General features: G+C 40.0%; 2 protein-coding genes across 2 annotated transcripts in view; one reads left to right on the forward strand and one right to left on the reverse strand.

The window, feature by feature from the left end:
- Window positions 1-320, forward strand: part of tp53bp1 (tumor protein p53 binding protein, 1) — an 83216-nt gene extending 82896 nt beyond the window's left edge. The window contains 1 exon segment of the mRNA XM_034194143.1: window positions 30-320. Within this exon segment, the coding sequence (XP_034050034.1) occupies window positions 30-214 (185 nt within the window). The 3' untranslated portion in view covers window positions 215-320.
- tubgcp4 (tubulin, gamma complex associated protein 4) lies at window positions 143-26872 on the reverse strand. Its single transcript, XM_034194151.1, has 18 exons — window positions 26727-26872; window positions 22826-22954; window positions 21648-21770; window positions 20639-20692; window positions 20324-20380; window positions 19534-19613; window positions 16496-16697; window positions 16236-16401; window positions 16028-16152; window positions 15891-15941; window positions 13073-13178; window positions 11148-11255; window positions 8383-8527; window positions 8123-8300; window positions 6285-6419; window positions 6097-6214; window positions 5852-5994; window positions 143-500 (listed from the first exon to the last, which is right to left on the reverse strand). The coding sequence occupies exons 1-18, from the start codon at window positions 26802-26804 to the stop codon at window positions 462-464; spliced, it is 2037 nt and encodes a 678-aa protein (XP_034050042.1). The 5' UTR covers window positions 26805-26872; the 3' UTR covers window positions 143-461.
- Window positions 26873-27174: the final 302 nt, after the last annotated feature.

The following is a 27174-nucleotide window of genomic DNA, read 5'->3' on the forward strand; positions in this document are numbered from 1 at the left end:
CTAACGAGGTTTCTCTGCTCCGTCTGCAGACATTCCTGCTGGCAAGTACGACATTGTGGTAACTGACCGCGCCTGCCCACCATTGGTTAAGGACAGTGTGACCTCACAGGACATGCCGCTGGTGTCTCCTGAATGGCTCATCCAGAGCGTGATCTGTGGGGAGCGTTTGGGTTTCCACAGCAAGCCGCAGTATCACCATGACTACTCCTCATAATCCGACTCATCATTAGTGTTCAGCATTTCTTCTGTTGCATGCCTCCGCTGTATATAATTTTGTCTGTTTTTATGGAATATTAAACTGTGACCTTGTCTCATTTTAATGGGATTCATTTATTTCCTGTGTAGAAAACAGCACTACATACAGTTTATACACAAATGATCACAGTGTTACAACAGGGATGTAACACGGGTAATAACCTGACAAAGGAAGAAAAGCCTGATGAGATGATGTGTACGACCAGTCACTGTTTCTGTCCATCTTCTTCACAAAGTCCTAAAAGCTGAGGAGAAACATTCATTTTAGCTTAATGGTGTCATAATGACATGAAATTCAAACCTTCATAAGCAACATGAAAGTTTTTAAAGACTCGTACTTGTCAAACATTTTCATCTTTTTAAGTCAAATACATCCTTTAACACTATAATTCTAAAACTACACAATTCAAAACTTACAGCTGTTTAAAGTCTTATAAAAATGAAACTGTTAAATTTAAAACAGGTTCCTCAGACCGCAGCCACCTTCAGACAATAAATGTTTATCGTTTCATGTCAGTGTCTGACACAAAATGTCACTTTTAGTAGTGTGATAACGACAGCCCACTGTCTGTTGAAATTGGCACAGGTGCTAATTAGGTTTCAGTTAGCTTATGATTATTTTTCAGGGCACTGGAATGATGAGGCTATAACTTGACACAAATGGCCCCTTAATTCAAATATTTTGCTCATGAAGTGTGTCACGCTGGCCTTCAACAACTCTGAATACCTTATACAGTACTGTACACGCAGACGTTACCCCCCCCCCCCCCCAACACTGAGTCAACAGAAAATTGAAGCTACAATGTCCAAACATTTGTAACCTAACAAAAATATTACACAAAGTATTTTTCTTATTACATTAACCCTCAAGTGACAGAGTGGGGCCATCTGACCCCGAGCATATATTTTTGTGCACCATTTTTCTAATTTTAATCAGAAAAGGTTTCCTACCATGAATTTGTCAATGTATTTGTCCTGCATTTGTTCACAGAATTTTACAAGGATCGGCCGATCTGTGGCAAGTATAATCCAAACTTATGCAAGGTCATAAGTGAACCAGAGAAGATCTGAGCTTTTCAACATTATAGCTTCAGATGGTACAACCCCAATTCCAATGAAGTTGGAATGTTGTCTAAAATGTAAATATAAACAGAAGACAATGATTTGCAAATCCTCTTCAACCTGTATTCAATTGAATACAACACAAAGGCAAAATAGGTAATGTTTAAACTGATAAACTTTTTTTTTTGTGCAAATATTTGCTCATTTTGAAATGGATGCCTGCAACACGTTTCAAAAAAAGCTGGGACAGTGGTATGTTTACCACTGTTAACATTTCCTTCTAACGACACTCAATAAGCGTTTGGGAACTGAGGACACTAATTGTTGAAACAGTGTAGGTGGAATTCTTTCCCATTCTTGCTTGATCTACGACTTCATTTGTTCAACAGTCTGGGGTCTCCGTTGTCATATTTTGCGCTTCATAATGCGCCACACATTTTCAATGGGCAACAGGTCTGGACTGCACGCAGGCCAGTCTAGTACCCACACTCTTTTACTACGAAGCCACGCTGTTGCAACACGTGCAGAATGTGGCTTGGCATTTCCTTGCTGAAATAAGCAGGGACATCCCTGAAAAAGACGTTGCTTGGATGGCAGCATGTGTTGCTCTAAAATCTGGATGTACCTTTCAGCATTGATGTGCCATCACAGAGTTGCCCATGCCATGGGCACGAACACACCCCATACCATCACAGATGCTGGCTTTTGAACTTTGCTCTGGTAACAATCTGGATGGTCTTTTTCCTCTTTTGTCCGGGGGACACGACGTCCATGATTTCCAAAAACAATTTGACATGTGGACTCATCAGACCACAGCACACTTTTCAACTTTGCGTCTGTCCATTTCAAATGAGCTTGGGCCCAGAAAAGGTGGCACCATTTCTGGATGTTGTTAATCTATGGCTTTCGCTTTGCATGGTAGAGTTTTAAGTTGCACTTGTAGATGTAGCGACGAACTGTGTTAACTGACAATGGTTTTCTGAAGTGTTCCTGAGCCCACGTGATAAGATCCTTTACACACTGATGTTGGTTTTTAATGCAGTGCCACCTGCGGGATCGTAGGTCACAGGCATTCAATGTTGGTTTTCGGCCTTGCCGCTTACGTGTAGAAAGTTCTCCAGATTCACTGAATCTTCTGATTATATTATGGACTGTAGATGATGGAATCCCTAAATTCCTTGCATTTGAACGTTGAGAAACACTGTTCTTAAACTGTTGCACTATTTTTTTCATGCAGTTGTTCACAAAGTGGTGATCCTTGCCTCGTCATTGCTTGTGAAAGGCTGAGCCTTTTGGGGATGCTCCTTTTATACCCAATCATGACTGACACAGTTCGTGTCCTCAGTTCCCAAACCCTTATTGAGTATTGTGAGAAGGAAAGGTGATGTAACACAGTGGTAAACATACCACTGTGCCAGCTTTTTTGAAACGTGTTGCAGGCATCCACTTCAAAATGAGGAAATATTTGCACAAAAACAAAGTTTATCAGTTTGAACATTAAATATCTTGTCTTTGTGATGTATTCAACTGAATATAGGTTGAAGAGGATTTGCAAATCATTGTATTCTACTTTATTTTTCACACAATGCCCCACCTTCATTGGAATTGGGGTTGTATTATAATTTGCCAACTCTCATCATTATATTTTACTGTTTTGCAGAAAAGCACAGCCAACAGACCTCGAATAGCAAGATGTACAGCTGCAAAGCACCAAGACTGATTCTTGATGCCCAGAGTGAGGATGAAAAGGATGACTGACAAATACTAAGAACCCTAAAACAATCATTTATATAGATGTATTCCAATATGAAGTCAATGGGGTCATAAATAACCCAACTCGGCCATAACAGTCGCTAAAATAGCTTGGTTGCTTGATGGTTAAAGAAACTTAATTTTTTTTTTTTTTTTTTTTTTAGTTTGAAGCAAACTAAACAATTTACCAGAGTTTCTTCATTGTTGTACTGCCTACATAGACATTTGCAGATGATGGTCCACTTGACTGGAGGACACTTAAAAGTATAGACATTCTGTACTTTTAAAAGCTTGAGTGGACTCACACTTCAACCATTTTTTTCTACATATTAGATATTCAGCAGCTTTAACCTCTAACACACATTTTTGGCACCATGAATGCACATAAATCATGACTTATGTGCCTTATGTATAAATCATGACTTCATGACTTTCTTTGCTAATAAATTTTAACTATTAGAGAAAAAATTACTCATAACCATCCCAAAGACATATCGTTATCTTTGGCTGCTTTCAGTAATGCTGGTATTTGGTTAGACTCTTTCTCTCTGATTGTTCTGAGTTATTTTCATTAGTTACTGCCTCCAAACCATCAACATGTCTATTAGACCCCATTCCTACCAGGCTGCTCAAGGAAGCCCTACCATTAATTAATGCTTCGATCTTAAATATGATCAATCTATCTTTATTAGTTGGCTATGTACCACAGGCTTTTAAGGTGGCAGTAATTAAACCATTACTTAAAAAGCCATCACTTGACCAGCTATCTTAGCTAATTATAGGCCAATCTCCAACCTTCCTTTCTCTCAAAAATTCTTGAAAGGGTAGTTGTAAACAGCTAACTGATCATCTGCAGAGGAATGGTCTATTTGAAGAGTTTCAGTCAGGTTTTAGAATTCATCATAGTACAGAAACAGCATTAGTGAAGGTTACAAATGATCTTCTTATGGCCTCAGACAGTGGACTCATCTCTGTGCTTGTCCTGTTAGACCTCAGTGCTGCTTTTGATACTGTTGACCATAAATTTTATTACAGAGATTAGAGCATGCCATAGGTATTAAAGGCACTGCGCTGTGGTGGTTTGAATCATATTTATCTAATAGATTACAATTTGTTCATGTAAATGGGGAGTCTTCTTCAGAGACTAAGGTTAATTATGGAGTTCCACAAGGTTCTGTGCTAGGACCAATTTTATTCACTTTATACATGCTTCCCTTAGGCAGCATTATTAGAAAGCATTGCTTAAATTTTCATTGTTACGCAGATGATACCCAGCTTTATCAATCCATGAAGCCAGAGGACACACACCAATTAGTTAAACTGCAGGAATGTCTTACAGACATAAAGACATGGATGACCTCTAATTTCCTGCTTTTAAATTAAGATAAAACTGAAGTTATTGTACTTGGCCCCACAAATCTTAGAAACATGGTGTCTAACCAGATCCTTACTCTGGATGGCATTACCCTGACCTCTAGTAATACTGTGAGAAATCTTGGAGTCATTTTTGATGAGGATATGTCCTTCAATGCGCATATTAAGCAAATATGTAGGACTGCTTTTTTGCATTTGCGCAATATCTCTAAAATTAGAAAGGTCTTGTCTCAGAGTGATGCTGAAAAACTAATTTATGCATTTATCTCCTCTAGGCTGGACTATTGTAATTCATTATTATCAGGTTGTTCTAAAAGTTCCCTGAAAAGCCTTCAGTTAATTCAAAATGCTGCAGCTAGAGTACTGATGGGGACTAGAAGGAGAGAGCATATTTCACCCATATTGGCCTCTCTTCATTGGCTTCCTGTTAATTCTAGAATAGAATTTAAAATTCTTCTTCTTACTTATAAGGTTTTGAATTATCAGGTCCCATCTTATCTTAGGGACCTCATAGTACCATATCACCCCAATAGAGTGCTTTGCTCTCAGACTGCAGGCTTACTTGTAGTTCCTAGGGTTTTTAAGAGTAGAATGGGAGGCAGAGCCTTCAGCTTTCAGGCTCCTCTCCTGTGGAACCCGCTCCCAATTCGGATCAGGGAGACAGACACCCTCTCTACTTTTAAGATTAGGCTTAAAACTTTCCTTTTTGTTAAAGCTTATAGTTAGGGCTGGATCAGGTGACCCTGAACCATCCCTTAGTTATGCTGCTATAGACTTAGACTGCTGGGGGGTTCCCATGATGCACTGAGGTGTTTCTTTCTCTTTTTGCTCTGTATGCACCACTCTGCATTTATCATTAGTGATGATCTCTGCTGTCTTCCACAGCATGTCTTTTTCCTGATTCTCTCCCCTCAGCCCCAACCAGTCCAGCAGAAGACTGCCCTCCCGGGGCCTGGTTCTGCTGGAGGTTCTTCCTGTTAAAAGGGAGTTTTTCCTTCCCACTGTCGCCAAGTGCTTGCTCATAGGGGGTCGTTTTTGACCGTTGGGATTTTTCTGTAATTATTGTTTGGCTTTTGCCTTACAATATAAAGCACTTGGGGCGACTGTTTGTTGTGATTTGGCGCTATATAAATAAAATGATTTGATTGATTTTGATAAATCAATACTGCACCATATTTTCAGCTGTGTTTTTATGTGTATACTGTTTTGAGATTTTTGCATTGTTTAATGCTTGTTGAGGCTGTTGCCTGTTTGAAAGTGCATGCAAAAAATGTCCAATGTTTTGTTTGGGGGTACCTGAAAGAGGAGTAAATGAGGACCAGATGCCAATTGGAGTAGTTCACATTTTCAAATGTCCTGTCACGACAAAAATCAACAAGGACTTCCAATCATTTGTTGGGTGCCCTACCTGCCCAGGGTGCCTCCAGGACTGGGTTGTAGTACTTGTTGTAGTCCAGGCGCAGTAACAATTGAGCCAGATCAGAGTTATCTGATGGTTCTTCACACTTGAAAGGGATTTTGAATAGCAAGAAGGGACTGGCGGCTGAACCCCTGAAATTAATACATTAACCACTTGTCAAAGAATATTCTCATGTTTTAACATTAGTTTACAAAGAGCCATTATGAAGAGCTAAAACCGAAACTTGAGCCCACCTTGACCAGAATATCCAGCTGAGCTGTTTCCCCTTTCATCCAGTGAGGCCATGCTCTGACTGACCAGCGAGCAGAAGTTGTGGCACAGCTCCAGGATCTCGTTCAGACAGTGGAACACCTGAGGACGGAAACATTTCATAAAGACAGGTGCACGTACGGACAGAAAATTCAGATGGGTGGTTCGATACCGGCTTCAAAAGTATGAAGGACTGTGCGAGCAGGTTGCTGAGGAAATGGTCATGGGCTAGTCTGATGCTTTCAAAGTCTCTGGTGGAGTTAATCTGCTGAAGCATCTGAGAAAACTGAGACTCCAGCACATCCACCTGGAGAGAGACCGTAGAAAAGTTAACATTCAGTCATATTTCAAAAGCACATCAGTCATTCTTGCTGTATTGCACTGATACATCAACATGATGGTTTTATTTTTTCCCCACATACATGTTTGGCTTGTCTTCGGAATGTCTTTTGCGCCGGTGTGAAGGGGTTTTTATGTAAACTACTGAACCCAATAAAAGGCAAAGTGCAAACAGAGTTTCTGCAATAGGAGATATATTTATGCATGTTTGTAGACTTATTTCAATTCTGTTTGTACAGGCCAAACTCACTCATGTCACACCGGCTTCACACACCGTTAAAGAATATAAATTATATATCAAGACAGTGCTCGACCTTTCAGTCATTTATGCACCCAAAACAACTTCTGACGTCATGCACAAGGAAGCGAAAGACGTGAGGCCAACCCTGGAGTAATATGAATTTCCTCCTCTTGGTCAGAACTCTGGCTGCACCATTTTCAGTCATTTGTAAACCTTTGTTACAAAGACGTTGCAGATCAGAAAATAAGACACAGTAATAATCCATTTTAGATGAGACTGTCTCTGCATCAGTCATGGACAGACCAGGGCAAGTAAAAAATCTCACCAATCTGGTGGTAATTTGTTATATATATTTTTACCAGGATAAGGTTTAAAAATTTACCCTAACATCCTCAACTTTTTTTCCACACTGGTTAGCACTCTGGCCTCACAGCTAGAGCCCGAGTTCAAGTCCAACGATGTCCAGTTTGTTTCCTTCGATGATCAAAACACACATTATGGCCCCTTCACATATAACATGATTGAGGCAGAATGGCGCACGAAGGTGGTGTTCAAATGGCACTCGTGGAAAATCAGAGCCGCACATGAAACGCCTGTACAGCAGTCGCCACATCCATTTGGGCATAGTACATTGCACTCTATATTTGTGTGCCGTTCGTGCCGGGAAACCCATTCGAATGGCGGGCACCATCTGATCGTGTTCGCAGCATTCACACGGCATGATGTATGCAGGTCGGACTAATCATGCCGCGGACGAGGAGCTGCACGAAATCATCGCCATGTCAAATTGTGCGGAATGATGCGATCGAGGCAGCCTTCACACCAGCAGCCGAACGTCTGTTGAATTGCCATGCGACTGCCCATTCGACCCCACTTTGGCAGAGGTCCAGGTGCCACCCACAAACATCCAACACCATTCGCGAGGCACTTAGAAAAGGCGGGGCCCATTCGTGCTCCCAGCATAAAAATAGAGAGCAAGCGACCACTTTTGTGCTGGCTGTGTGAATGCCCCCACATTTTCTAAGTACCCCACGATGTGTGTGACCAAGCAAACACAAATGGCATGCGGTGTGCGGTGTGGCCACGTGGAGCATGTCTCTGAGCATGCTCCAGCATGTAGGTACCTATGAGTTGAGGACACCAGTGGTTGGAGATGGATAAGGCTGTGGTAGATAGATTACTTTTGAGAGGTAGGGATAGACCAGTTGTCTCAGACGACCAGTCCTGGATGGCACCATGGAATACATTGGGTCCTTGATGACAACCACCCATGTAGACTATTTGGGTGGTTGTCATGTGGTTCCATGGTGTGGCCAGCACCAACACATACTCCTAAACCTGACCTGACCTGATTAAGGGATGAAGTGTTAGCACATGAATCACTGGTGGTGGTGTCCCAATTGCAATCACGCCACACCCCCGATGGTTACCTGTAAGTAGTACTGCAGGTTGTCAACCAGAAAAGCCATGTGGTTGCGTAACCTCCATTTAACGGTATCTGTCTGGCTGGATTTAAGGTATTTCCTCTGCATCTGCAGAGCCCAGCAGTGCTGCAGCTCTGACTGAACCCGCCGCACACTCAGCAAGTATCTGAACACAACGTTGTACCTGACCACAGAGAAAAAGCCAGAGTAACCAGCACTGTCACCCTGCAAGTACAAACTCAACCGCAAAACAAACAACAATGTACTTCTCCAGGACGGCAGGAGTGAAGAGGATGTGCAGCGGCCACTGGGCCTTGTAGGCGAGGCCCAGAGCTGCCCAGCCAGTAGGCGGGACTTCACGAGGGGATGTGTCTTGTGGAGGAGTGGCTCCATCTCTGGAACCTGTCGCCTCTGAAAACACATTAAACCATGAGACGATGTAGACTTACACACTTAATGACGGTGAGAAGAACTAAAGCTGGAGGATTAATCCAGTTCTATTTTCTGTTATGATTTTGGCTTTCAATGATTATGAAAACAAGATAATTTAACTAAAATTATTAATCAAGCTTCACTGAAATTCACAATGATGCTCTTGTTTTGCCTTTTGTCATAAATTCAGTGCACCAATAAAGTTCACCATAGCTATTATTATTATTATATACTATTTTATATACTGAAAATATATTCAGTAGTTTTCAGTTGTAATGCACAACAAAGTAATTGACTATTTTGCTTTTATTTAATGCATTTTTATGATACATTTATCTTATATGTTTAAAAGAAACATTTATGCTTTATTATTATATACATTAATCTCCTTTTATTTTATTTTTTTTGTTGTTATTTTTTCCAGGAAATCCACTTATAAAGAAACATGTTTTTAAAAGTTCAATAAAAGCATGACATTTGCAAACTTTACTCATGTTAAATAACTGTGATGGTAATATTGACCAAAGTATTTGTGATTTTGTGTTCATCATGGAGCATTCCTAATCAGATTCATCTTCACCGCACTTCACCACATGACCCAGTTAGTCATGATGTGACAGTGACGACAAACTTGTTGGACACTTTAATCACAGTTTATAGTCTCTGAGCATTTTCTTTCATGAATTCTTTGGAGGATACTGGAACATTAAAGCTACAAAGTGTCTGCGTTAGGAGACAGCACAGTGATTGTCTGCTTGAAAACAAAGTATTTTTTCCATCACAAAAGCATCCACAAAGATGCATAACTGTTGCTTTGTCATTTTTGTTGTATGAATATTAGCAAACTATTAGGTGGTTTTCTCATTCAGGAGGTAGCGCCCTAGTTACCTCCCCCATGGGCGTACTATTTACACTGGCATTTGTCTGTTCGCAGGATAACGCAAAAAGTAATAAACAAATTTTAATTAAATTTAATGAGCAGATAAACAATGTTCCAGGAAATAAGTAACTCAACTCAAAAAGGTGAGCCGGAGTCCTAACTGAACGGTCCCCCCTAAAAATCGGTCTGCCCCACCTTCACTGCGCATGCGTCATTGGCTGCAGTTCACAGATTATCACCTCGTTTCTGTTTCAAACTGCCCTCCAGTCATCATCTATCTCAGCGACACATATCTGAAGCTTTTGTACAACAATAATTTACACCTAAATTCAGCATTATTTCATCAGAAAAGACAGATGAAGTGATCAGAGCGCTGCGTCTACATGCACTGCTAGCTGATGCCTTCACTGCTCGTCGGTCATTTTCAAAGCGTCACAGTAGTATCACCTCATTTCTGCTTAAAACGGCCTCGTTGCTACTTAAAACTGACTTCAGAATGATTTAAGAGGTTTTACCTTGTCATCTGATGCTTAACAATCCCATTAATCCATTTGATCGCTTTGGATGAAGAGACTCTGTTTCAGATGAGCGGCTAAGCTCTGAAATGATGCATGCACAGTGAAGGCAGGGTGGATCAGTTTTTAGGGGGGACTGTTCGGTCTGCGACACCGGAATATATTCTGGAACTGAGATCCAGAAGAATGTTCGGCACCTAACATTTAACTCAAAAAATTGTGAGAGGGATTTTATTTTGAATTTGGAACAAACTCGGAACATATTTCCAGATTATGTGTGTCCTGGCAGAGTTAGGCCCTCTCTGAATGCCGTCTACATGGTTTAAAGGTTTTTAATGCGGTTAGAAGCCATTTCTTTGACGCGATCCCCTAGAGTCACTGTATCTGAGAGTGATGGTCACTTGCCTCAGCCAACACTGCCCCCCCCCCCCCCCCCAAAAAAATGCACAAAGTCAGAAACCAAAATGTGTAACTTTCTGATAGCTGCTCCACTTCCCTTTTTTTTTTTTTTTTTTTTTTTTTTGCCCTTCAGGCTTTTGTTCATTTGTGCACCAGGTATCCTTTTTATATTGTTACACCTTTATACTTTTATATTTATTTACAATGTATCCAAACCTTATGTGCGAGTACAAATGGCCAATAAAGTACATTATTTGTCCCACAAATGCACCAGGGCCTATAATTAAAAACAGACTTCAACAATGACAAAACTGCTGAATGTCTCCATGTGTATCCTTGTGTAATATTCATGTAGATTTTCTCATTACACTCACAATTGAGTCACAGTTTCAACAGGAATGGAGTTTATGGAGGTCACTATTATGTGATGCCTTAATTAGACACAAAATTTAAATTTTCCCCCCCTTGGGGTGGAGAGGGGGCGGGGGATCAGACTGAAAACAATATGAGAAATATTCTACCTTCACACGGTGTGCTATCACTGTTTCACTGAACCCCACCGCTTGAGGAGGAGTTGCTCTTACAAACTCATGGACAGACGGACGGGCGGACAATTTTTATTGTGAGGGATACGATGAATTAATATTTGGAGAAATGTAAAGGTGATCATTGCGCTTTTGAAGTATAAAGGATTAATAAGCAGCTCTCATCCATCAGCAGTTTTGTTGAACATTAAGGGTTTTTTCTTTTAACAATAGTAACATGCTGAACTTCATTCCATGGTGAGGTTCAAACAGCACCGTACCTTTGCCATCTTTGCCTTGGTAGTCTATAGTGAGATGCAGCAGAGGCAGGAGGTTGTCGTCATCCAGCAGCACTTTGTGAGCTGCCTGTTGAAAGGCCACGTTCACATCTGTGGAAAATTAAAAGTCAGGATTCAAGAATGTAAATAGTGTTGGTAAGAAACATTTTAACAATCTGGACTCTAACATGGTACTGAAATGTGTCAAACAGTTCGACATCAGTTCTTATTTTCATAGATGCTTTCATATTGCTCACAATTTCACTATAGAAAAGGGAAACTTGAAATTCATCTCTTGACGTTGTGCACTATGTTTATCCACCAAATTTAACAAAAACTGCCTTCTGCATTTTTAAGATGTCACTGAAAACAGACAAAAGCCTCTGATTTCACCACTGACCTTGATATGACCTGGGTTGCGAAAGAACAGTCTACCAATTTCATTCATAAAGTTTGATTTAAATTCCTATTTGCATTTTGAAGATACTGCCGCAGACACACAGATGGACAGACATCTATTATAATAATAACGGCCATTATTACAGCCTTTGTCCAACTGCGCTGATGATGAAAAAAGATGAAATGATGACATCCGATCTCCTTCGCCCAGGAACTATTGCAGCCTTTGCAGATTTAAATAAATTAAGAGTGGCTTCTTTGGAAGATACTTGCATTTAACATAAAATAGACTGGATTACTTTTCTTCAGTTTTTAATGGGCGGAGTTAAAAAAAAAGAAGATGGGCCGGATGCGCAAGACTAAAGCCACCTTGACACTTGCATGAATTTTGGCTCTGCAATGCCGTACAATTCATCATCCCAATGCGTGTCATTACATGGTACATTTGAAAAACCACCCTGGCTCTTGTACGAATTTGATCCCCACACTGGCATGGAATCTTGTGTGTCAGCCAATGAGCAAAATCATCATAAAGTGTTGTAAACTGTGCGAGGCTCTGTGCACAATGACACGCAGTGTTTGCGAATAGGTTGCACAATGTTCACGGGTAGTTCACGCAAGTGGCATGAAATTTATGTGCCACAAATTTTGAACATTTCAAAATTTTCTTTGCACACTGGCACACAGCCGCGCACAGTTCACTCACAGTTTATGACGGTTTACTCATTAGCACCATAGACTGAATAGGTGAAATTGTCATGATACTACACAAATGAAAGAAAGCATTCTTTGAAATGTCTCTAATGTGTAGATCAAAAGGACAGTGTAGGATCAAAGGTTGTCCCAAGGATTTTTTTTTTACTTCATTATTATGATTAAAAGACCCATGCATCCCGTGTTAAAGTCAGCTGATCAAACTGATATCTGTGTCTAGTGAGACCAATGACTATCATCTCAGTCTTGTCTGAATTTGAAAGTAATAGTATTTGCCCAAGATGTGCTATATGAAGCGAGAATAGCAGAGGGCCCTGCAGTACCACACATTTTACCAGGGCCAGTTTCAAAGTAATATTGTTATACAAGACACACTGAGATCTGTTTGATACATATGATATCCACCATGAGAGAACCTGACCAGTAATACCAAAACAATTTTCAAGTCTATCCAACAACATAAGATGATCAACCGTATCAAATGCTGTACTAAGGTCCAGCTGGAGCATTGGGACGGTATTTGAGTTCATCACCAGCAAAAGATCATTCACCACTTTAGTAAGTGCTGTCTTCGTGGAGTGATAACTTCTAAATGTGGACAGCAGTGGCAATAGAGATCGTTAACAGCAGAATAAGCCACAAGCTACAGTGAAAGTACTTTTTCCAAGAATTTTTGAGCAGAATGATAGATCTGACACTGGTGTATAATCAGCTAGTGGATCTGGATCTAGGTTGGGTTTCTTAAGAATAGTTTTCTATCAGAGTACTACTTCAGCCTACTTCAGTTATAGGATCACTCAGTCTGACAAATTTACCATGTTCAGTGACAGCTGTTGGTGGAGTCTTCAGCATGTGCTGTGCAAGGTCAATGAAAACCTGATACAGCTCACCACGACCCAGTAAGTAGAAGTCCTTAATAATCTGACAAAAAATATACATTAAGGTGAAACAGTAATACAAAAACAAATGTGATAATGTGGGCAATTCTATGGAAACAGAATTACAAGAAGAGCAAATTTTTAATGAGCAAAAATATGGCCAGATTTTGCTGTCATTGTAATTTGGTGATCAAAAATTACCCATAAATTCAACACATACAGTTCACAGTATCACTCAAATTTCAAGAACAAGCTGCCAACATATACTTGTTTGTGTTTGCATTTTCCAATTTAAATGTGTTCCTTACATTTTTATTTTAACTTTACATCCAGTCAGGTTGGCCCATTTATGAAGTTTCCCTCTTTCCAATTAAAGTACCAGGCACAGAAAACAGTTATGATTTCTAATGCGATCCCTTTAAATTTTTGTTTTAACAGCAGTCCAGGAACACGAACAAGCAAATGAACCTCTTAATCTACCCATCCATGGTGTACCCAACCTGTTACCCAATGCATGATGAGACAGACTCCAGCAACCACATGACACCTAAAAAAAAAAATGAACATAACATTAATGGATGGAGTGACTTCCCAGGGTGTGTGGCCAACTACTGTGTGGGTCATGTTCCTACAATCAACTGCTTTCCATTTTCTTCAAACTACTTAATTTTGAAGTAAAACATGCAGAAAAACTACAATCCACTATATCAGTGTGTGGCACTGGGCCAACAGTACCAAAATAACCTGGAGAGTTGTGTTTCCTCAATCATTTATTTTCTATATGCGATAATTCTCACAGCGGAGTTGGAGCCTATACAACAGCTAACATTGGGTGAAAGGCTGGATACACCCTGAATAGGCCACCAGTGTATCACATGAGTACTGTTGCAAGAAACAATTATCTTCATTGAATTCATCAATTAATTTATTGATTTTAATTTTTAATTGATGACTGAACATAAAACATAAGAAAACTGTGCAAATTTTTTAATTATAGCGTACTTTCACCTCAGGCAGTGTCACCATGTCACAGCTTCTATCTGAAATAATATTTAATAATAAAAAGTGGTTTATAACTTTTCAATTATTACCAAAAAATAAACATGCTAAAGCAGAAACCTCCTCAGTGGGGAAAAAAGCATAAGAAGGGGAAATATTTAAAACAAGACTTACACATTTTGAGGCCACAAGAAAAATAAATAAATCTATATACTGTGTCTTCTGGAGCATAAATTGTACATTTTTCTGCACGTTAAATTCACTTTGTAACACAGCATTTCCCTGGGGGTGAGTTTAGCAATAAACAGAAACTCGGTACAACACACGTGTCCACAAGAGCATATATGTAACATAACATAAGGACTTCTAAATTCCAAAAATAAGCAAGATGGACAAATGTACACTGTCAGACAAACATTTGGACACGTGTCCAGACTTTTGTCTGGTATTATATAACAGCTGAGTGGATCCTTTTCATTTGATTGATGCTTTGTATGTCACGTGACATGGATTATTCATCCCATTTGTGTTGTATTGCATTTAGCATGCGATTTGGTTCCATTTAGCGTGCAATTTGGCTCCATACGTTTAGTACTATTGCACGCTGCAAACCCTGTCCACTAGTGGGGGAGCAGTTTAGCTAAACTTGCAGAGTTTGTTTTGCTGATGGATGATGATTTAAAGTAGCTATTGACAGTGCTAATTCTTCTAACTCACACACACACAAAAAAATCCATTCTGCTGTAAGCCGTCTGGAGGCATGAAGAGCAGTTAGGATGAAAAGCTGATGTGATTTTTTTGCTGGACTGAAGAACTACACAAAGTCTCCTATTGGACTCCTATTTAAAATTCGTGTTGGACTGTTAAGCACCAAAATTCAAGTCCCTTTTCTGTTGTTTATAAATTAATAAAATATCAAATGACAAAGATCTATTTTAGCTATTATATAAAACAAAAAATGAATATTTTCACCTCATGAAATATTTGTACCATTGATCTCAAACATTATTTGTTACTGTACATGCACTGGATAACATACTGGATTGTATTTAATGCGGTTTTGGGTTTTTGTGCAGTTGTAGTGCACTTTTACTATTGGTGTTTATGCTTTTATTATTGGAGTTTATTTTGTTTAGTGGTTTGAGTCCTGTGAAAGCCCAATATAAATAGCCCTATTAGTTATTATTAATAACGAATGTGTAATTTTTCAATAAATAAGTCACACCGGTGTATAAGTCACAGAACCTCCCAAACTAGTTTAAAAAAGTGACCTATACACTGGAAAACACAGTAATTGGTTTTCTTGCAGACTTTGCTTCAAATAAGATAAGATCAGCTTTATTTATCCTGAAGGAAATTATTTCGCCAGAGTACAGAAACAGTAAACAATTTTTTTTAAACAATAAGTACAACAAATTTACTCTGAATAACTCTGTTATGTACTCATCCTGCAGATGGGGGAGGAATTATACAGTTTGATTGCCACAGGTAGGATAGACCTCCTGTGGCATTCTGTGGTGCACCTCGGTGTTCTCAGTCTATGGCTGAAGGTGCTCTGACAGGACGTCAGTGTGGCCTGCACGGGGTGGGAGGTGCTGTCCAAGATGCTGAGTAGCTTCCTCAGCATCCTCCTCTGTGACACCTCCACCATGGACTCCAGCTCAGCCATTATTGACTCTACTCAAATTAAAGCATGACCCAAAATTTGAGTAAATATATTAATTTATTTCAGGAATTAGTTGTGTGGAATGCAAACCTTAAGCTGTCCAAGTAGGTCAGACTCTTCCACCATTAAGGTCCAAAGATGCTGCAAAACAAAATATATCCACAATTTTCAATCAGAAAGCATCCTTTGGTTGAATGAATAATGTAGGGCACTATAATATGACCCACCTCTGCTACTGTGCTTCTGATGCCGTCAATGAGATTTTCAAAATCCACCAGGCTAAAAAGAGGCTGCTGTTTAAGTCTGTGAAGTTCCGCAGCGAAGGTGTCCTCCTGATGCTTCAGTATGGAGCCTGAAGCCAACAGAATGCACACTGTCTCATAATGAAGAAATAATGATCATAAATCCTCGCTATACCACAGTATAAATAAGTACCAGCTCTTGACGGGCTGTGGTTGTGGTTTTCAAACATCTGGACAGACTCTCCTACAAACAGGATCTTTTCAGCAACTCGGATGGGAATGTAAGAAGGAAGCATTTCTGTCCGCAGGGAGAACTGCTGAAGAGACGGAGCAAGCATGTTCTCCTCCTCAATCAGCCTCTGCACAACAGCACAGCACACACCACTGAGCAAAGACTCAGACAAGGAACTCTGGTCCAGAGTCAGACGTGTATTGAATATCTATAGCCCTCACCAGGTCCTGCAGTTCTCTGAGCTGTTTACCACTCAGTCCTCCCAGTCCCAGGTCCTCTTCTTCCTCCTCCTGGTTGGCAGCAGCTCCTCCAACACTGGGACCTTGTTTTACGAAAAACTCCTCGCTTTGGTCTAGTAGTAATCCATGCAGCATCCAAGCTGCTAACTGTTTGTACATCACACCATGACACACTGCAAGAATCCTGGAAAGAGTGGAAAAGCACCCAACATAACATTGGTGTAAGAATCACCTGAATCAATGGATTAATTCATATATTTGGATCCTCAGCCTTTGAGATCAAGAGACAACAGGAAACTGCACAGATGTGTTTGATGATGATATCTTTGCAGGAAAATGGCTAAAGTTACTTTCTAGACTCAAGGACTTTTCAATGCTATTTTACACACACACACACACACACACACACACACACACTTATTTGAGATATTATATATGTGTGTGTGTATTTGTATTGAACTGTACGGTATGCACAAGACGGTTCGATACACAGAATACACGGTATGATTGCACAGTATGACAGACACGTGCTTTCCATAAGTTACTGGTATTTCATCTCATTTCCTCAGACTGTGCATCACACTAGTTCTATGCTCTGTGCAGGAGGCGTGGTCACACACGAGTCTGCTGTGTTTCTGAGGCAAAAAGAGGAAACCATGAACCAGGCAGTTTAAGTGAGTGAACACATTATTCCAAGCAGAAACTTTGGAACCATAAATGGAATTGTTTAATTTATCTTTTTCTTACGAAACATTAACCTGAAAATGTACCGCTACACATTTGTGTTGAATCACTGTCTCAGGATTAAGTCAGTGTGCATTCCAGTTTACACAGAAAACACCATAAATTAACATTTTATATGAATTAATGTAAATTTTCACAGACGAGACAGCCGTTGAATAGCGACACTGCGAACAATGATTTCAAGTCTGTACAGAGTGAAGTTTTATGAGATGCCGTCATTTGCACAAAAACAAAACAAACTTAAAATAGGCAAATTATTGAAGGGAGTCTGGCTCCACACGTCTTGCAACATAAACAGAAAAAAACCCAAAACACTTAATGCGCTGCACAGTAATTTCATCCCGACGTGAATCATGACAAGAGATTTAATCAATTTATAAACATTTACCTAAAATGTTCACATTTACACTGGCTCATAGTTCTCTAAGGTGTCTGATGGCAGCTCTGTGCTGCTCAGATTAAAGCTCCTATGCCGAACTATGACATCTAAACACAAATATGTACTGTACCATTGACACCCCTGGAGCCTATCCTACAGTCAGTTCAGGGCCACAAATTCAGCTAACCTGCATGTCTTTGGAAGGGAGAGGTTATATATGTATAGATAGATAGATGTGCAGGAGTCTACCACAGCAGAGGGGACCATAGCTGTAGGTTGTGCAAATGTGCTGGGACAGCGTACACTAAGAGAGACAACAAAGTGCCAAGAACAGTGTACAGGGAACATCTGTACCACTTGCGGATTAGAAGTCCCCAAGTTCGGATGGGAGAACCCACTGAAGGTGGTTGAGAACAACTAGACTAAGGGCCTGTGGGACTTCAAATTCCACACAGACACGTAGCTGCTGGCCAATCAACCAGATATAGTGGTGGTTGACAAGAAAAAGAAGACCACAGTTGTGATAGATGTAGCAATACCAGCTGAAAGCAACAAGGACCACAAGAAAAACTGATAAATGCCGGAGGGTGAAGGAACCACTGGAACAGATGTGGAAGGTAAATTCAAAAATGGTCCCAGTGGTTATACAAGCATTCGGAGCTGTAACCACCAAGATGGAAGAGTGGCTCCAAAAGATTCCAGTTTCAACATCTGAATTCTTTTGTCTCAAAGAGCGCAGTCCATTGAATAGCTAAGATATAAAAGCAGAACCATTAAACTCCCAGGCTTCTGGTGGAAGACCCACGATTGAGGAACACATAACATTACAGAGGGGGGTGTGTCTCCCTCAAGCTCAGCTGTTGAACCTGGAATCTTCTGGATCCACTCTTCCAGCTTGGGGTTACAGCTCCGAATGCTCCTATTACCACTGGGACCACTATGGACTTTACCTTCCACATCTTTTATAGTTCTTATATCAGCCCCTGGTCCTTCTTGAAGATCTCTTGCTCTTCTGTTACTTTTACTTAAAACTGCCATATCTACCAAAGTTCCCCTTTCTGCTCCAATGGCCACTATGTCCCACAGCATCTATTATTTAAACTATAAACTACATAATGTAGTACCTTATTTAAAATCAGCCGCCTAATAATGTGAAATGACATTGATCAGAGCAAATATGTCAACCAAGACCTAAAACTCCCCAGCTGAAAAAAAAAAAGATTTGGAAAAATGCACTTGCTTCGCAACATTCAGCAAATGTCCCCCAAAATGTAATGATATCTGTTTAGGCTTTGACAACTTTTTAAGATGTTTCATGATAAGCACCCTATCTTAAAATGGAAAAAGGAAAATATTTTAAAAAACTACTTTTGTGATGCCATCTGTCTATTCCAATCCACCACGCGTGTTATGTCTATTCTTGACTTGCGTCAATATTTTTGAACAAGCCTCACGAAAATATGCTAATTTCTAAGACAGCCCATCTTGCGATGGTAAAAAATGTATTTTCAAAATGAACTGGCTCCACTTTACCTCTGCCCCAAAATTTTACAGAACATATTATTCCACAACAGATCCAATTTCTTTTTACCTAATTTTTTTATGAGTATCAGCTGGACAGCTCCTATTTTATTCTGAACAAATGCTTAGCATTTATTGGCTGTGTCTCTTAGCAGCTTTGCTTCAAATGTCAGTGTTCCTGTTCAGGGTTAAACAAAGCTGGTTTACTAACGTTTGAGCAACTGCCCCAACATACAAAGAAACTGTCACCGTTGAAAACCTACGGTATGCTAAACAAATTACCACAGAACATGTGACAGAAAGTCATGATATTATTCCTTTTACTCTGACGTAGTAAAAACTGTCGTTAAGTTTTTACCACAGTAGATTGACATACTTCTCTAAAGCCATGCGTACAGGTGGAAGCCCCCCACAACTGTGTTTGTAGACCGTCTCCAGGATCTGGCAGCCATGGATCTGAAGCAACAAAAGACCAGACAAGGAACAAAGTCATCAGCTCTGCCACGCAGGTTGTATGCTGTCATTTTGTTCAAGCAGCACTCATAGCATTTTCAAATCATGTTAAAGTAAATGTAGTTCATTTCTCTTTCAGTGTATAATTCATTTCTTAAAGTCATGGCCTTTTTTTTTTTTTTTAACAAATTTTTGTAACACAAAATGAAAAGCTGACAACACAAAACATGAGATATCTTTGGTTCATAATGTGCACAGATAGTACAACAGAAGTCAAAGTACAACTTCAAATCAGAAAAAGTTGGAACAATATATGAAGGAAAAAAAACTGTCAGTGAAAATCACTGCTTTTTTTTTTTAATGGGGAGGTGATGGTCTAGTGGTTAAGCGTTGGGCTTGAGACCAGTGGATCCTCGGTTCAAACCCCAGCCAGACCAGAAAACCACTAAGGGCTCTTCGGCAAGGTCCTTAATCCCCTAGTTGCTCCCGGTGTGTAGTGAGCGCCTTGTATGGCAACACTCTAGCATCAATGTGTGAATGGGTGAATGTAAGGCATAACTGTAAAGAGCTTTGAGCTTCTGATGCAGATGGAAAAGCGCTATATGAATGCAGTCCTTTTCTATTTTCTATACCATTCCAACTTTTTCTGGTTTAGGGTTGTAAGAAAAGTGGTGTAATGACATCACGTGAAGTAGCACCACAATAATCCTTACCTTCTGTGATTTTATTGTCTCCACCACCACCATGACAGATGGAAACAACAACTGGAACTTAAAAGAGAAAAGACACAGAGTCAAAGATACAACTGTCTTTCACTGAAACTTCTTATTGGCTTAAGTTGAACTCTAAAAAAGTCTTAATATTATAGTTTTGTGAAATTCAAGGATTCAAAGGAATTTTATTGTCATATGCACAGAAGAACATGTTCCCTGCACAATGAAATGTGTCTACTGCATTTAACCCATCCTAATTGCCAGTAGGAGCAGAAGTCGCCATTAGGCACCCGGGGAAATTCTGTAATACTTTACCTGGTCCAGCATGTAGTTCACATGAGATATGGATAGATGTGGATCTCCAAGGAACTGAAAGATGTGACAAAAAATGTTGACTGTTCAGTGATTCACAACCACATAGTTTAACTGTAACATACAGTGAGGAAAAAAAGTATTTGAACACCCTGCGATTTTGCAAGTTCTCCCACTTAGAAATCATGGAGGGGTCTGAAATTTTCATCTAAGGTGCATGTCCACTGTGCGAGACATAATCTAAAAAAAAAAATTCTGGAAATCACAATGTATGATTTTTTTTTAACGATTTATTTGTATGTTACTGCTGCAAATAAGTATTTGAACACCTGTGAAAATCAATGTTAATATTTGGTACAGTAGCCTTTGTTTGCAATTACAGAGGTCAAACGTTTCCTGTAGTTCTTGACCAAGTTTTCACACACTATTCATAACAGTTGTTGTCTTCTACCAAGCTGCTTGCCTGTTGTCCTGTAGTCCATCCCAGCCTGGTGCAGGTCTACAGTTTTGTCCCTGGTGTCCTTAGACAGCTCTTTGGTCTTAGTTATGGTGGACAGGTTGGAATGTGATTGATTGAGTGTGTGACCAGGTGTCTTTTATACAGGTAACAAGTTCAAACAGGTGAAATTAATACAGGTAAAGAGTGCAGAATAAGAGGGCTTCTTAAAGAAAAATTAACAGGTCTGTGTGAGCCAGAATTCTTGCTGGTTGATAAGTGTTCAAATACTTATTTGCAGCAGTAACATACAAATAAATTATTTAAAAAAATCATACATTCTGATTTCCGGATATATATATATATATATATATATATATATATATATATATATATATATATATATATATATATATATATATATATATTTTTTTTTTTTTTTGATTATATCTCTCACAGTGGACATGTACCTAAGATGAAAATTTCAGACCCCTCCATGATTTCTAAGTGGGAGAACTTGCAAAACCACAGGGTGTTCAAATACTTATTTTCCTCACTGTAATTGATGTTTCTTACCTCTTGTTCTAGATCCAGCAGAGCCTGTCTATAGGGCTGCAGCATGGAGTCCAGCCCAGTGCAGAAAGCTCGCAGATAGATCCCATGAAGTCCAGCATGGTTGGGCTGGTTTGTGTGATGTTCCTAAAGAACAAGCCATGTCCATCATTTAGGTTTCCCAGGTTTAATTAACTTTTGTGCTGGAGCAGTTCTGGATACTAGATTCTCTGCTCTATCCATAAGTGACTAACCAAATCAGGTATGCTCTGCCAACTGGGAGTTGGAAGACACCTGATTTTTATTTAACCTTTATTTAACCAGATTAGTCTGAATGTGATCAAGATCTCTTTTTCAAGGGATACTTGGACATTTGCTTTATGTGAACATTCAAGTCCTCCATTTGCCACAGACACACACATCAAGGAAATCACATATATAAGATGGAATCAATACCAGCTGAGGTGAGTGGTCGCTAAGAAAACTGCCCCTTCGTGGCACATAGTTGCCAATGCTTGACATATACCATCTCCCCGAGAGAGGCAACAGATCTGGACATCCGATTCTCCAAAAATACAATTTGCTTTGGCTCCAGATAAAACACTCAGGCTCTGCAGATTATGCAAGTAAATTGTTGGTTCTTCTTGGTGTTAATAGCTTTAGCATTCTAATTTAATTTTCTGAACAGCTTGTTGTGGTAGGGGACCAATGTATATGCTCCTACATCAATACTACAGTGTCTGAATATCAATGACAAAGGTCAGACTTCATTAACATGACATTAACTATAATACAATGAGAGGGCATCTTTTTATTTATATTTATTTTATATAAAAAACCCAATTCCAATGAAGTTGGGACATTGTTTAAAATGTAAATAAAAACAGAACACAATGATTTGCAAATCCTCTTCAACCTATATTCAATTAAATACACCACAAAGACAAGATATTTAATGGTCAAACTGATAAACTGTATTGTTTTTGTGTAAATATTTGCTCATTTTGAAATGGATGCCTGCAACGCGTTTCAAAAAAGCTGGGACAGTGGTATGTTTACCACTGTGTTACATCACCTTTCCTTCTAACAACACTCAATAAGCGTTTGGGAACTGAGGACACCAATTGTGAGTGTCATGATTGTATCCCTAAATGTCATATTTAGAACAGAAATGTATGATGTCAAATAATACGCCTACTCACTTGTTGGTGTACATGGCCTGTATGTTGCTCTATGAACTCAGTAAAGCGCATGTAGTCTGTCCCCAACTTGCAGAGACGGCTGAGAATACTGGTCTCACTTGGGTGAAGGAAAGGCAGATCCTGTGACACCTGTGGGTAAAGAAAATTCCCGTTTCAGAATAATATTGTGTGCTCTCTTACACACAAAGACTAAGCAAAAAGCAAATTAGTTTCCTCTGCCTTCAGGCAGTAAACTGTCCATTGATTTAATAGTAGCTGAATGACACGGCTTTTCCCAGAGCAGAGACGTTAATTTTTCTGGCTTCTCGGTGTTTGAGATTGACAGATGCCTGGGGAGAGCTTATGGAGTCATGACATCGATGGACAGGAGAGCGAAGATCCAAGTCTTTAGGGTCCTGGTGCTTCTCGTCTTACTGAATGGCTGTGAGACTTGCTAACCAGTGACCTAAGGTGACAATTGGATGTCTTTGGAATTCAGTCTCTTTGGAGGATCCTTTGTGTCAAATGAACAGTTACTTGGCGAGACACTTTAGGAGGTGTACCTTAAACACTGTAAGGGAACTACAGCTATGACACTTTGGCTACGTGGCAATCACTTTTTTGGACATGCTCCAGTACACAGACGCTTCAATGATGAAGACCTAGAAAAAGCCAACAGAGTGCCCACATTTCACCTGACTGTGACAGAGAGATGGACAGACCAGCTGTCTTCAAAGACTCAAGGCAGATCCATGGCTGCATCAGGCCATACTCACAGACCTAACAAATTCATGTAGCCCCAGTACACTACTACATTCAATGTAACCCTATGAATAATTTGGGTTATAGTAACTTAAAATTTAATTGGGACCAATTCCAGTAAAAGAAGCCCACATTAGATCCAACAAATATGGCCAGCTACCGCCCTATTCCAAGATCCTGTATCCCATCAAAGATTCTGGAGTTATATATTCTTGACAAATCAGGACTCCATGAGTTTGACGATGTACAATTTGGTTTGGCATCTCAACAAAGTGCCAAAATGGCTTCCGGTCTTATGAATGATGTGATCTTGTACTGCACAAAACAAGGCTCAACTGTTTACACATTTGCTCTGGATACTGAAAGAGCCTTTGATGCAGTACCACATAACATATTATTCTGTAACGCAATGAATGAAGTTCCAGATCACTGCTGGCTGTTGCTGGAAGCATGGCGCCAAGCTATCAACGTGCACATAAAGGGGACACACCCTTAGTGAACCTATTTGTGTATCAAAGGGAAGAGGAGAGGTGTCCGTCCCATCATTAGGAGGGACAGCTGTCCTGTCATTAGGAGGGTGCTAACTAGAGCACAATAGGTGCTAATTAGCGCTATTGTTTAGTCACTAGCCTATAGAGGATTTTCATGTGACATATCGGTCACGTCATTTTGTGTCCCGCGGCCATTCTGGATTACAACGTGGTGGCCACTGTGATACGCTATGTGCATTTGGCGAACAATTGCAGAAGCTTCAACATCAGTGTGAAGAAGCCTCACAGCACCGTGGTGCTGAGAGAGATCCGCCGCTACCAGAAATCCACTGCTCCCAGAATTTTATTCGGCAATAAATTTATATAAGAATACATAAAAATACTGCCGAGGATAACACAAGAACGCTTCCAATACGGATGCTTATTTACATTGTGGTCCTCGAGCACCGAGCTGCTGATCCGCAAGCTGCTCTTCCAGCGCCTGGTGAGAGAAATCAAGACGACCTCCGCTTTCAGAGCTCCGCCGTGATGCTCTGCAGGAGGCCGGCGAGGCTGACCTGGTTGGCAGCTTCCTAGTTCACAATATCGCAGTGTGACACTGTCGGCCAGTTCGTTACATTTCCACTAAATTCACTATCTGGTATAAGATACGGATCCACTGACCCAACTGTTACACATCTATGACAATAAATAGCTTTATCTCAAGGATTTAAAGCATCGTAATAACCATACATTCTCTCCATTTTTCTATCACGTGCCAGCCTCCTTGTAATCCAGAATGGAGACGGCACCTGTCCTGCAGCAAATCGGTCACGTGATTGAAAACCCTCTATAGCAGTCTCTCTATAGCAGGTTAGGTTTAAAACTCCAGCTTTTGTGGCTTCTGTTTATTCTTCTCTACAAGAGTCAAGACAGAAGTCAGACTACCAGAGCAAGAATTTTAGCTGAGAAAGCTTCTGCGATTTGAAGCGAAACGTCCTCACGTCAAGCAACCCAGTCCAGTCGAAGATTCAAGCTTCTCTACTATCAAAGGGAACTAGGCAAGGTGGACTCACGTCCCCCTTCTTATTTAACCTTCTTTATTGAGAGATAATATTAACTTTAGACAACTCCAGTGATGGTGTATGTATTAATGATGTGAACTTCAATGTGTTCTGCTATGTGGATGGTGTGTTCTTAGCAAGCTTGATAGTCACTAGCCTGCAGAGAATGATAGACTGTTGTCATAGGCACATCACAGTACAAGGTTGTCAATTTGGCTGCTCCCGTTTTTGTGTCCGGGGTCGCCACAGAGGATACAGCCAGATCTGCATTGATATTTGGCACAGGTTTTACGCCGGATGCCCTTCCTGACGCAACTCCAGTGTTACCTGGAGAAACACACACAGCCGCTGGTGTTCCAAAGAGGTCTCCCATCCAAGTACTAACCAGGTCCCACACTGCTTAGCTTCTGAGATCTGACGGGATCAGGCTTACACAGAGCAGATCGGCTGCACATCACAGCACAAGGATTGAGGCTCAATCCCTCCAAGACTTAATGCGTCACATTGGACAAGTGTTACTTAGAGCCAAAGTCTACATACGTGGACACTTAGGCTAATGACACACAGCTCAATAAGGTAGACAGTGTTGAATATCTGGGTGTGAGACTCTCTCGTAATGATCGGCATGCTCACATGGAGGACAGGATAGCTGTATACAGAGATGCTTTCTTCTCATTTTAGGCCCTAGGTTTTTTCAATAGGGGCCAAGTAGGGGTCAATTGAAGAACTGCATAGGGGTAAAAAAAAAAAAAGTTCCAATCATATTGAAAGCTATACCACATTAAGTGTCTGATCACAAAGATTCCAAAAAGGTATAGTTTTGACTATCTACAACTGAATGTTCTGGAGTTATGGGGTAAAAACAGCAAGAATGGTGACAAAGGTCAGTTTCAGTTTGTACAGGGGTCAAAAAGTTAAAGTTACTCCAGTTTTGGTAAAACATGGTGCAAATTATTGGTTTAACTAATAGGATTAACAAATGGAATAGTTCTGACTGTGTTGAATGTTTGGTCTCCAAAGTAAAGGTCAAACAATGTCAACATCCATTGGATTCTATGACATGTGACATATGTTACCCCCTAACATGATAACTAAGCATGACACATGGTCCAAACTATTCGTTTTTAAAATATATCTTGGATATTAAAGAAGTTATGCGAAAAAATATAAAGGAACAAGTTCAACTCGGTCACAAAGGCCCTATTGTTCTATTCATTAAGGTCAGGAAAACAAGCTCGATTCCCAGCACAAAAATGCCCATAACTTCCTTAATACATAAGATAATCTCATGATTTTGTTGTCATTTTAAAGGGTTTTTCATGTTCTTTCTGAATTCACAGTCAGACTTTACATTGGTATTGGACAGAATATTTACACACGCCCCTAACGCTTGTCGTTAGACAATTTCACGTTTCAGTGGGAGTTTGTAATTGTCAAACGGTCCCTTGTGAGCAGCAGCGCCTCAAAACAGAGTACAAAAATTTAGAATAATTTAAATTGCGGTGACAATAAGTCGGATTATCAAACCTGAATATGTAACCTGAACCTAACAATAAAAACAGCGTTTACTGCTTCTGTTTTCGGTGACGCTTGTAAATTTAATGCATGATGTCGTTTCCCATTTACCTGCAAACCTGTCCGTTTGTTCCATGTAAAAATCGTGCCCGGGTATCCACTCAGTGCCAGCAATAGTTCATGAATCATTTCGATGTTAAACTGATTTAATAAGAATTTTAAAAAAAAAAAAAAAAAAACGAGAATTGCTTCGTTCAACCTCCAAAACCCTCCAAAAAACAAGCTGTCGCGCGCCAGTTACGTCTTCAGAGAGCAAAGCATTATGGGAAATGTAAGCCAGTGTTGTCAAACGAAGCTTTTGGAACTTTGAACCAAATTAACTAAATGCTTCGAGCATCGGTTCGTTGTTTTGAAACGTTTGAAAGTTACAATGACGACATCTACTGGACGAATGTAGATAAGTGCACCACGGAGTGTGACCGGTTTATGTGTGTTTGTGATGCGCTATAGGATTCATGTGGCCGCTCCTGGATTAGAACTTTAACTGCTACACCGAAAA

Source organism: Thalassophryne amazonica, chromosome 2 (assembly GCF_902500255.1).
Source record: "Thalassophryne amazonica chromosome 2, fThaAma1.1, whole genome shotgun sequence".
In the NCBI taxonomy this organism is placed as follows: Eukaryota; Metazoa; Chordata; class Actinopteri; order Batrachoidiformes; family Batrachoididae; genus Thalassophryne; species Thalassophryne amazonica.

Bases quoted from the DNA above. Each gene is read 5' to 3' on its own strand.
- tubgcp4 (XM_034194151.1), bottom strand. From the start codon at position 26,804: ATGATTCATGAACTATTGCTGGCACTGAGTGGATACCCGGGCACGATT. The intron at 20,693-21,647 runs GTAAGAAACATC...CACATCTTTCAG, and splicing joins TGCTGGATCTAGAACAAGAG to TTCCTTGGAGATCCACATCT. The intron at 13,179-15,890 runs GTTTGCATTCCA...ATTTTTTGTCAG, and splicing joins ACCTACTTGGACAGCTTAAG to ATTATTAAGGACTTCTACTT.